The sequence below is a fragment of the Mandrillus leucophaeus genome, unplaced genomic scaffold (genome assembly GCF_000951045.1).
Source record: "Mandrillus leucophaeus isolate KB7577 unplaced genomic scaffold, Mleu.le_1.0 Scaffold167, whole genome shotgun sequence".
Classification (NCBI taxonomy): Eukaryota; Metazoa; Chordata; class Mammalia; order Primates; family Cercopithecidae; genus Mandrillus; species Mandrillus leucophaeus.
Window position 1 is genome coordinate 1052702 of NW_012101665.1, and position 12622 is coordinate 1065323.

Here is a 12622-nt window from a genome sequence, read left to right on the forward strand (position 1 = left end):
TGTCACCCAGGCTGGAGTGCAGTGGCATAATCTTGGCTCACTGCAACCTCCACTTTCCAGGCTTAAGTGATTCATCCTCCCTCCTCAGCCTCCAAGTAGCTGAGACTACAGGTGAGCACTACCATGCTGGCTGACTTTTTTATATATACATATATTTTCTGTAGAGGTAGCATTTTGCAGTGTTGCCCAGGCTGGTCTCGAACTCCCTAGCTCAAGCCATCCGCCTGCCTCGGCCTCCCAAAGTTCTGGAATTACAGGTGTGAGCCACTTGTGCCTGGCCTTCCATCTTTTTAAAAGTAGTTTTTCGGGCTGGGCATGATGGCTCATGTAATCCCAACACTTTGGGAGGCCAAGGCCAGCAGATCACTTGAGGTCAGGAGTTCAAGACCAGCCTGGCCAACATGGTGAAACCCCGTCTCTAAAAAAATACAAAAAAATTAGCCCAGCATGGTGGCGCAAGCCTATAATCCTAGCTACTTGGGAGGCCGAGGTGGGAGGATCACTTGAACCTAGGAGGTGGAGGTTGCTGTGAGCTAAGATTGTGCCCCTGCATTCCAGCCTGGGCGACAGAGAGACTCCATCTCAATTAAAAAAAAAAAATGTAGGTTTTTGAATTGTCTTAGGAATTATTCTTTGATCATTACATTCACATATGATGGAGAGTTAAAAGTATAACTAAAAGATGGTGACCTTTGCCTTTTCATTAATTGGTGTTACTTGGGCCTCTGACCTAGGCCGACTTCTTATCTTATACACTCCCCGAGTGTCCATATCCGCTCACAGGGCTTTATTTACTATTAGTGTATTCATGACTTCTGAATCTTTATCCCAGTTCTAGGTTCTATTGCGAACTTGATCCATATGTCTGATTTTCTATTGGACATCTGTACTTGTATGGTCATGTATGGCATGGGCTCAAAATCAAAATTTGCAAAATTAACTTATACTCATGTCAAACTTTCAAGTGCTCCCCATCTCACTGAGCTAGCTGCTTAGTCATCCTTGATTCCTGTCTTCTCCTGTCTCCTATATCAAGCAGTTACACAAGTCTAGTTGATACTGATGCGTAAATCTCAAATAAGGTCACTTGACTGTAATCCCACTGACTTTCTTTTATGCAGGCCTCTGTTGTCTGTAAGATTTTTGTAAAAGCTTCCTAGTGTTTTTGGTGGTTGTTTTGTTTTACAGTCTAGCCCCCTCTACCAAATCGCTGTGTGTTTTTTATATATTTGCATAAAACAAATCTGATCATATTAGTCTCTGCGTCAAACTTCTTTTTTTCTTGTATGATAAATGTTCCATCTTATTATTTCTGCTAGATTGGGTTGGTCAATCCTGTCATGTGCTTCTAGAGGGTTGGTTTTCCTTTTGAAGAGTAGTTTTGAACTCATTCAGCTTCTCTTTTGTACCACAGTGACGTGCTAACTTGCCTCCTATTGTATTTCCACTGCCTAGCACAGTGTGCAGCACTTACTGCTTGGAAAAGATGTTTTAAACCAACGAGTTAATGTCCCCATTGCAAAAATAAAACCAATTCTCTTCGGTGTGTTGACTTTGATTTTCATGGAATGCTTCTTCCATTGCCATCTGAAACCATAATTAATAATTTTTGATGCACATGGAATTTTATTAAAGAGCAGTATATAATTTGACTAATTTTATACCGCATAAGCTTTAGTTACTGACCTCCTGCTTGATTAATTGTGGCTTTAAAATTCAGTCAAATACATAGTTTCTCACACTGGGAAAAATGTAAAATTATTTGGCAACTAAGGGTTTTCCTTAAGTGGTCTCATTTAGGAATTATAAAAAACAGGTCTAATGTAGGTCAAATTTGGAAATGAGGTATTGACTTAAAGCACTGTAATATCATAGTTTGAATAAGTAATTAAGCATAGTGTAGTAATCAGTGATATATAAACTGGACATACTCATTTTATCCAATGAAAACAATCTTTGATAGCTCATAGTACAACTATCATACAACACTATGATTTTATGAATTCTTTTCTGTTAGATACTGATGATATTCATGGTTAATTCCATGTGACTCTTTCTACCACTATTTATACCTTTCATAAAAGGATTCGAGGTAGCATTACAGTGACTTGGACTAGACTTCACAGGTTAAGGGCATAGGCCTCCACAAGACTGCCTTCACTTTAGACTCCAGTTGCAAATCCAAGGGTCACCAGGACACCCTCAGGTCTGACCATCTGGCTATAAATTTGGGGGTTTCCCCTATCCCCTCAAGTTCAATAATTCATAAGAATGACTCACAGAACTCAAGAAAGTGCTATATTTAATGGTCACAGTTTTATAGCATAAGTATACAAATCAGAACTAGCCAAAGGGAGAGACAAATAGGGTAAGGTCTGGGAGGGTCCAAACATGAAGTATCTGTTAGTCTCAGGGAGGCATTACCCTCTTGGCACATCAGTATGTGACAGGATACAGCATATTGCCAACCAGCCTCACCTGAGCCTGAGTGTCCAGAGTTTTTACTGGATTTTCCTTATGTAGGAATGATTGGTTGAATCATTGCTTCTTGGTTTGATCTCCAGCCCTGCTACATTCATTCCCCTTGCGCCTGGCTGATGTCACCTGGCACAAAGGCCCAACCCTCAAATCACATGGTTGGTTTTTCTGGCATGATCAGCTCCCATTTTTGTCATCTCTGTAGTGTAAACTCTCTGGGGGTTCACAATGATTGACTTTGTTAGTATAAACTGTTAGGTGTGGTCTAGGGTACCCACTGTGAATAATAAAGATGTTCCCATCATCGGGTAAATTTTAAGGTCAAACCCACTAGGGGCTCACAATGATTTACCTTGTTAGTGTAAACTATTAGGTGTGGTCCAAGGTGCCCACCGTGAATAATAAAGACCTTCCCATTGTGTGGAAAATTTTAAGGATTTAGAGGTTACTTCTCAGGAAATAGAGGCAAAGGCCATTTACTTTTTTTTCTTTTTTCTTTTCCAAGCCAAGAGAAAGTAACAGTCCAGTTTTTTTATTACATGTAGGATGTACATGATTTAGTTCATATAAGCTAATGAAACAATGTCTTTAATAAGGAGTTTGTCAGAATAACTTAGACACTAGTAATATTAAGAGAAAGTCACCTAAAAGTGATCTATAAAAGATCTTTTATCTCCCTAAACTGTTTCTAGGCATAATATTTGTGTTTATTTCATTAAAAGAAATTCTTACTAACTTATTGTTTAACAACCATTACTGTTATTAACAATAATCAATATTGTTGAGAAATACATTAATCTTTTAAATGCTCCCATTAATCTTTTTAAAATGATACAAATTTGTGAAGGTCCTAAAACATATAGTTCCCCCCACCACCCAGTTTTTTTAAGGGAGAGGATCTTGCTCTGTCATCCAGGCTGGTGTGCAGTGCCACCATAATAGCTTACTGTAGCTTAAAACTCCTGGGCTCTGGGGATCTTCCTGCCTCAGCCTCTCGACTAGCTAGGACTATAGGCTCAGGCCACCATGCCCGACTAATTTTTAAATTTTTTGTAAAGATAGAGTCTTGCTATGTTGCCCAGGCTGGTTTTGAACTCTTGGGTTCAAACGATCCTCCCTTCTCTGGCTCCTAAGTAGTTGAGACTATAGGTTTGTGCCACTGCATCTGTCTAATTATAGTTTTAATTACTTGTTTTGAGACGGAGTCTCGCTCTGTTGCCCAGCCTGGAGTGCAGTGGTGCTGTCTCGGCTCACTGCAACCTCTGCCTTCTGGGTTCAAGTGATTCTCCTGCCTCAGCCTCCTGAGTAGCTGGGATTACAGGTGCCTGCCACCACACCCAGCTACTTTTTTTGTGCTTTTCATAGAGACAGGGTTTCACTATCTTGGTCAGGCTGGTCTCGAACTCCTTACCTCAAGTAATCTACCCACCTCGGCCTCCCAAGGTGCTGGGATTACAGGTGTGACCCACAGCACCCAGGCTTATAGTTTTAATTATCAGTCCTCTTTGTCTTAGGTTTATCCTGTTGTAAACTAAATCACAGATACTCTTCTACAGTTTTTATTCATTTTGTGTGAGTCAAATGGGTCCTTGTAGTAATACCTTTATAGCTGTAATTTAAGAGTGCAGTGTCTCCTCAATTAGTCACATCTCCTTGTAAGTCACCCATTATGTAAAGGCCTATTATTATGTCCTATAATTTGTCTTTTGATTATTTTTACATAATGCTTTTTATGATAGTATAATAATGAAAAGAAAGTAAAAGTTCCATGGTAATTTGTTTCATAGAGTAATTATGATGAATGCCCTGTTAGAAGGTAAGTTAATTTTAAAGAAGTTATATACTTTAGTCTTAAGTATTTTATGTAAGCCATAACTGCTATAGAAACCAAATACTTCTAATTACTATAGTTCTGAAGTATAATGTTAACTATCTTAGGGTCATTGATGTTATACTTCATGAAGTGACATCACTTCACATGACCCTAAAGTGACACGAATGCTTTACTTGCTACTAGATCCACCAGAAGACAACAGCCCAATAAGTAAGCCTCACCGTGTTCCTTAGCTCATTAAGTCAATTGAGATGTTATTGTTAATGCATGGTTTAAAAGAATAGGATATTTACATTGTTCTATACAGTTCCTAATTTTATATCTGTGACTTAGCTCTAACGCATAAAATGGTACAAGACGACAAAAATAAGAATGAAAAAGTTAGTGTTTTCTGTTGACTAAACATTAAATTAATAAAGTTATAAATAACTTAGAAGAGATTATATGTTTATATATATTTTATTATATAAAATTGTTAAGACAATTTTATAATACTATTTGAATTAATAGTGAAAAGCAAATACTGTTAGTAAATAAAACTTTAACTTAATATGAATAATAGGCTGGGCGCAGTGGCTGATGCCTGTAATCCCAGCACTTTGAGAGGCCGAGGTGGGCGGATCATGAGGTCAGGAGTTTGAGACCAGCCTGGCCAATATGGTGAAACCCTGTCTCCACTAAAAATATGGAAATTAGCCAGGGGTGGCAGGTGCCTGTAATCCCAGCTACTTGAGAGGCTGAAGCAGGAAAATCACTTGAACCCGGGAGGCGGAGGTTGCAGTGAGCCAAGATTGCGCCACTGCACTCCAACCTGGGCAACAGAGCGAGACTTCTTCTCTCTCTCTCTCTCTCTCTCTCTCTATATATATATATATATATATATATATATATATATGTATATATGTATATATGAGTAATAATTTAAATGAAAATGAATTATGTTTTTCTTTCCATTCTTCCACATAAACCCACCCAGTAGAATTGAAAAACAGCAGTAAAAGCCACCTTAAACATATGCTTTTTGTAAATTTGTAAATTGCTTGTTCCTGGATGGGAAGGCAGTGTGTTGGCATCATCCTGGCAGCATTGTTGTCTTTTTCTCCTTGGCATAATAGAACATCCATTGTGACCCTGTGTGACTAGTGATATGTAACTTTGGTAACTAACTCTCTCTGTGCAGTCAGACCGCTAACAGGAGAAATGGAATATTAAGTATAGTATATTGTTCCCCCTCACCTTTTCTCATTTCTTTCTCTGGCTCAGGCACTCATGCATATATTCATTTGCAGATTTATTCGATGAACATTTTCTTGGGTTAAAGTTATGTGCCAGCATTATAAAATTGAATAGTGCGTGGACCTTGCCTTCATAGATTTTATAGTTTAGTTTTATATATGATGTTCCATTCTGAACATGAGAATCGAAAATTTCTCTCCTTAGGCTTAAATTCTGTATCTTTAAAAAAAGGTTTAGATTCCTTCAAGGGGAAACAGTTCCTTTCTAGGATGATTTAAAATTCCCAGCATATGGAATGCTTTAGTTTCTTTTGGAAGAGAGTTAGAAGCTTGTGTAAGAGGTGTCCCTAAGGAATCCTCTGTTATACCCTCTATCATCAAGGAGTTAAATAGGCCAGAAATGTTTATAAAGAGAATTCCAGTGTTGATAGCGGTAAGTGGATTTTAGTATTCTGTAAGAATCCATAAACATCCACTTATGTTTATATTACGCTGGTCTTTTCCCTGCCTGAAATGTTTCAGTGATGTAGTAAAGCAGTGATATGACACATTTTTGAAAAGTTCCCATCATTCAGCTACATTGTGAGAAATAAGGCACAAATGGTGATTTTTTATATCAGTTTATAAGCTACAGTCAAATTTTATTTCATCTGTAGTGCTCATAGCTGAATCTTTAAGGAAAGTTTTGGCCGGGTGTGGTGGCTCATGCCTGTAGTCTTGGCTACTCAGGAGGCTGAGATGGAAGGATTGCTTGAGGCCAGGAGGTTGAGGCTGCATTGTGCCATGATCACGCCACTGCACACCAGCCTGGGGACAGAGTGAGCCCTGTTCTAAAAAAAAAAAAAAAAAGACAAGTTTTATTTTGTTTAGAAATGATAATTTTTTAATGCTATAGTATTATGTGTATAGTGGAACTAAAAAAGGAATGAAGCTTCAGAAATCTAAATACTCATCTAATGTCTATGCTTCTTGATATAGTATTTTATTATTGAAGATTTGAAAAGTATATAATTTGATTTTTGATAGCTTTCTTGAGATATAATTTATACACCATAACATGTACCTATTTAAAGTCTACAATTCAATGGTTTTTAGTATATTTACAAGTTGTACAGTCATCATCATCATCATCCCTAAATGTAATTTGATTTTTAAATTTTGTGTAAGGAAACACTACTCAAATTCAAAATTTTTCTTCAAAAATTAACATGCATTTATGGAGTTTCTGTTTGGGATGATGAAAAAATTCTGGAAATGGATAGTGGTGATGATTGTACAACATTGTGAATGTACTTAATGCCACTGGATTGTAAGCTTGAAATGATTAAAATGGTAGGTTTTATATTATATATATTTTACCATTATAAAAATTAATATCCATTTTTGTGAAATCAGAAGTGGTTTAACTTCAGAAGTTTTTAGGAATTTCATCCTATCTGAATGCTCTTTGATAGAAAACTAAAAAAAAAAAAGAAATGTCATCCTAAGCAACACATGGCCCTAATAATTTTTTCTCAGAAACATGTTATATTAACGATATTCTTATATGCTAAGAAAATCATGTTACTGGTTTTCTTAGACTGAAAATGATGCATTAAAATTGTTGTTGGTATTTATTTTTATAGAAATTAGTATATAATTAAGTGAAGAAGTAAAGATAATTAGCTTTGCTTTAATTTTGCTGTTCTTGAGAAAGCAAGATGCCAAACAATGCTGGACTACTTATCTTAATGGGGGAAAAAGTAAATGTAATGCACACATGCATATAAATATGTATATGATAATATTAAAGTATCTGTTTATAGATGCATTAAAAAACTCTCTGCATGGAGACAAGAAATAACAATGTTTGTTGTTCTGGACAGGAGAACAGGGTGGCTAGGGCTCATGGATGAGAATGATATTTTTGATAATATTTTTGATTATGTGAATGTATTATCTATTGAGACATTTTAGTAAAAAACTTACCCTAATCCTAGTCTCCGAATCAGCATAATTGTGTTCCTTCTTACTGTGCTTTGTTACAGGAAGTAGAACTTTGAGACTGGTTTGAAAATGAATTATATTAAGAAGTTGTTTTTTTTCTAGGAATTGATTATGGATTAAGTTTACCACTTGGGGACGACTATGAACGGAAGAAACATAAATTAAAAGAAGAATTGCGGCAAGATTACAGACGTTATCTTACTCAGGTAACGAGTTCTATTAATGAGTTGGGTTTAATGTTTCAGAATTCAGCTCCTAAATTTGTTTTCATAAGGTATTAGTCATATGTGTTAATGTTTAGGTTTTCAGTGGTACTAGCAAAGTAGTATTATAGTCAAAGTTAAGTGGCATATATGACATTGATAGAGAAAAAATATTACTGAGAACTGGCACCATAGATTAATACAGACTTTTGACCTTTTGACTAAGGCAGTGGATTCTAAATTTAAGTGAGATAGTTAATTATGGTTTTTCATGTTTTCTGTAAAGTTGTCATGGTTTGAAGTAGTTCAATCATGGTTTCCCTCTCTTCTGCACCCCCCAACTATGTATTAAAATGACATGTGGAGTTCTAGTTGCTAATTGTTTTCCTATAAGCCAAGCTTATACAATTACATTTAATTATTTAGCCACTAAAGCTTTTGTTTTATGATCTCATGTTTTACTTAGTAGAACTCTTTAGTGTTTTTGTTAAATTATATAATGGCCGACGTAAAGCTTTATTGTAAGTTTTAAATTTAGGTTATAAAATTATTATAAACAATCACGATGTTTGCTGTGATCTCAAGGTATTCTTTAATTTTTTACTGCTTTATGTTTGTTCCAAATGTACAAACTGTCTCTTATTTATTCTGATTTACACACGGAGAGAATGAACTTTGACTGAATACACTTTGTCAATGGTTTGTTTCCCTTGACTTTAGGGCATTACACAAGGGAAAAGAAAGGTAGGGTTGTCTACAAAATGTCCTCCTTCAGTTTTTGCTTTCTCTCTTTTTTTTTTATGATCTAGTAGCTTGCAATTGTTTGCATTTATGAGATTCAAACCAATTAGGAAAATGGGTTCATTTGTGATTTTGAGATGTTTGAATGGCACCACTTTGTATTCTTGCTTTTAGCAGATGACAGCGTACACATTATAATTTTCTGTTAATATAGTCATTACTTTTGATTCCTGCTTTGCGTTTGTGTTTATTGCTTTCTTATGCGTTCTTTTTGAATATTCTGCAGTTAAGTCTGTTTTTAGCATGCAATTTTTCATTTCTTAAATTATGCTAATCACAGTAAGATTAATAGAGTAGTAGAATATCCAAGATATTTGAACTACATGTTGTCAGAATTTGGATTACTCTGTTTTTGCAACAAAATCTGTAAATTACATTTGTCCATTTATATTAGAAAACAAAGAGAAACAGTTTATGGTTTTACAAAACTGGCTTTAAAAAGAATCTCACGGATTCACCATTCAACTAACGTATTTTAAACACTTATTATGAAGATGTATCAGGTATGCATCCTGTCTTCAAGAGGCTTAGAATTTAGTTGCAGAGATAGCATTCATACAATTCAGAAAGTGGTAACTACAAGGATATAATGATCAAGAAAGTCCTCATAGTGGGAATTTCTATTTTGTGAGGCAATCTAGATTTGGATGATCTAGAGAGAGAATCAAAGTGAGAAAGCTTTTCAGATGGAGAGCATAGAGTAAAGGGGGACCCAGAGGGTAGACTTTAGCTTTGTATGAATGAGGCATATTAGCTTTACCAGCCTGACTGGGTCAGAGTATCATTCTTTTTGAGAGTAGTAAGGAATAACGATGTGTATAGGATAGAATCAAATTAGAAGGCAGTGGATTTTTAACTGGTTATATGTGATAGGTAGTGATAAGCATCATACTTTCTTAAATAGCCTGTGAAGAGCATGGTAACTGTGTTTTAAGACAGTTCTGCATGTAGAGACTGTCATCTTTTTGTCTTAAATTGCTGCTCAACTTGTTAACTGATTTCCTTGTGCTAATTTTCACTCCAGGATAAAAATTCAAATTCCTTAGCATGGCACATGTCTTTCATGTTCCAGCCTGACTCCCTGGGCTTATACCTCATTATCTTCCCCTTCGCTACCTCTTCTTCTTAGGTGGAGTTTTCTTCTGGTATCAGATATTTACTATTTTCTCTTGTAGGTTTTGCATTACTCCCTAGGTAAGATTTTTTAAAAAGATAGTGGTGGGGGACATAAGAAGAAATTGCCTTCATGAAAGTAGAAATCTTTAAATTCAAAGGGATGTGAAGGAGTTTTTTTTAGATTTTTTTATTTGTGTGTGTGTGTGTGTGTGTGTGTGTGTTTTCTGAGACAGTCTTGCTCTGTCGCCCAGGCTGGAGTGCAGTGGTACGATCTTGGCTCACTGCAATCTCCACCTCCCAAGTTCAAGCGATTCTTCTGCCTCAGCTTCCCAAGTAGCTGGGACTACAGGCGTGCGTCCACCACCACGCCCAGCTAATTTTTTTGTGTTTTTAGTAGAGCTGGGGTTTCACCTTATTGGCCAGTCTGGTCTGAAACTCCTGACCTTGTGATCTGCCCATTTCAGCCTCCTAAAGTGCTAGGATTACAGGCATGAGCCACCGCACCTGGCCAGTTTTTTAAGATTATTAAGAATATAGTCGGCCAGGCATGGTGGCTCACGCGTGTAATCCCAGCACTTTGGGAGGCAGAGGTGGGCGGATCACGAGGTCAGGAGATCGAGACCATCCTGGCTAACACGGTGAAACCCCGTCTCTACTAAAAATACAAAAAAATTAGCCTGGCGTGGTGGCAGGCGCCTGTAGTAGTGGCAGGTGTCTATTACTCGGGAGGCTAAGGCAGGAGAATGGCGTGAACCCCGGAGGCGGAGCTTGCAGTGAGCCGAGATCAAGCCACCGCACTCCAGCCTGGGTGACAGAGTGAGACTCCATCTCAAAAAAAAAAAAAAGAATATAGTCTTGTAGAGGAGCAGTATTTCCTTAAAATTAGAGAGAGTCTTTTGTTCACATTTGAGAAGGTGGGAATGGAAGGGAAAGCAAGAGAAAAATAAAACTACACAGAATATAGGGAGCTGGCTGCAGCTTCCTGGACCCCCTGAAATATGTATGATTTCCAAGTCCCACTCATATCTCTTGTGGCTTCCAGACTTGGATTGCATGGATATTTGAGTTAAAAAAAGAAAATCAAATCAAATCTTTTAATTTTGCCAAGAAGAGTTATTAAAACAAACAACTACCATCTTTTTTCCTGTTTTAATTAATTTTTTTTTTCCTGAGCCCTTCCTGCCCAGAGATGATTTCCTGTTTTTAGGATAAAAGATGCTTGACCGTCTAAACACAGAAAAGACATGTTCTCACGGGAACAGTTTTTAAATTGAGTCAGTTAATTAATATCTCCAGCCCAGACCGCCATCCTGAACTTCAGACTTTTCTAGCTGGCTGCATAATTCACATTTTCACTTTGAAATCTACCTATTATCTTATGTAGGCCATGTCCAAAAGAGAATTCTTGATTTTTGTTCTTCCCACCCTCATGCCTGATAAACCTGCACTATCTGTAGCCTGTCCTTTTAATTTCCTTTTTGTTACAGTAATTATTACCTTCTAGCATGCTGTATAATTACTCTTCATTATGTTTATTATTTCTTTTTCATTTTCCCCAGCTTGAATGTATGCTTTTGGAGGGCAGGAATCTTTATTTGTTTTTTTCAGTCCCAAATGCATCAGAGAGTTTGGGCACATGGTAGGCACTCAGTATTTATTGAATGAATGAGTGAATGAATGAATGATTAAAATTTAGCTTTTTGAAAAAACTCACTATGTTGTTCTTTTTTTAAGAATTAAAAAAATTTTTTTTGATAGAGACAGTATAATAATTAAAAAAAAAAGTTTTTTTGTTTTTTTTTTAAATACCCAAACTGATCTCGAACTCTTGGGCTCAAGTGTCCCTTCTGCCTTGGCCTCCCAAAGTGCTGGGATTACAGACATGCGCCACCACTCCCAGCCTATGTTGTTGTTACTGTTTATTCTTTTCATTTTATTGAAAATTTCGAACATCATTCTTGACCCATGTTTGGAATGGGAAATTGCCCAATGAAGGATTGAGGATGTTAAATCTATCTTCCTGGTTGGAACTGTGAATGGGTTTTTCATGCATTTATAACTCTACAGAATAATTAGGTTTATAATGTACTTCAGTATATAGGAGGTAAAATCACTCAGGGATCTGGTCATGTGTCTTATTTTTTCTTTGTCAGATAAGTTTAGAGTTCCATACAGCCAACTTTCAAATTAGCTTTTGTAGCACAACTCATTTGTAAATTCAGATTTAATGACACTTTATTTATTTTTGAGACAGAGTCTCACTCTATCATCCAGGTTAGAGTGCAGTGGTGCTGATCTTGGCTCACTGAAACCTCCACTTCTCAGGTTCAGGGGATTCTCCTGCCTCAGCCTCCCAAGTAGCTGGGACTACAGGCGCGCGGCCCCAAGCCCGGCTAATTTTTTGTGTTTTTAGTAGAGACGGGGTTTCGCCCTGTTGCCCAGGCTGGTCTGAACTCCTGAGCTCAAGTGATCCACCTGTCTCGACCTCCCAACCTGCTAGGATTACAGGCATGAGCCACCCTGCCTGGCCAGATTTAATGAAACTTTATTAATCACTGAGTTTTGCTAATTACTCTCTTTCCATAATGTTTTGAATACAACGCTATTGTAGTAGTTAATACATTGTTTTGTGGTTATTTGCTTACATATCTGTTTCTGCAACTGAATTGTAAATCCCTTGAATATAGGGAAAATATATTTGTATCCCTACCACCTGAAAATAGTACCTGCATAGTATTAGATGGTTGCTAATTGCTTGTTTAGTGAATAAGTAAAAGGCATGGAATTAGGCAGATTGACAATTATTGATTGATTTAATCCTTATAACCTAGTGATGTGTAGATGACATTATTTCTGTTTTACACACAAGGAAACTGAAGTGAAGTGAAGTACATTATTCCAAATTATTTGACTACTAAGTAACAGTACCAGAAAGTTGGAGATCATATGTATTTTTTTTACCAGTTGGG

At 36.8% G+C, this 12622-nt stretch overlaps 1 protein-coding gene across 3 annotated transcripts in view; it reads left to right on the top strand.

Annotated features, from left to right (window-relative positions):
- CSPP1 (centrosome and spindle pole associated protein 1) overlaps window positions 1-12622 on the top strand; it is a 136596-nt gene that overhangs the window by 15255 nt on the left and 108719 nt on the right. The window contains exons 4-5 of one of the 3 annotated variants that reach the window (XM_011976489.1): window positions 7636-7739; window positions 8457-8480. In XM_011976489.1, coding sequence (XP_011831879.1) covers window positions 7636-7739; window positions 8457-8480 — 128 coding nt within the window. Of the gene's footprint in view, window positions 1-5489; window positions 5981-7635; window positions 7740-8456; window positions 8481-12622 lie in introns of those variants that run through there. The other 2 variants (XM_011976491.1, XM_011976490.1) reach the window with 2 other exon arrangements.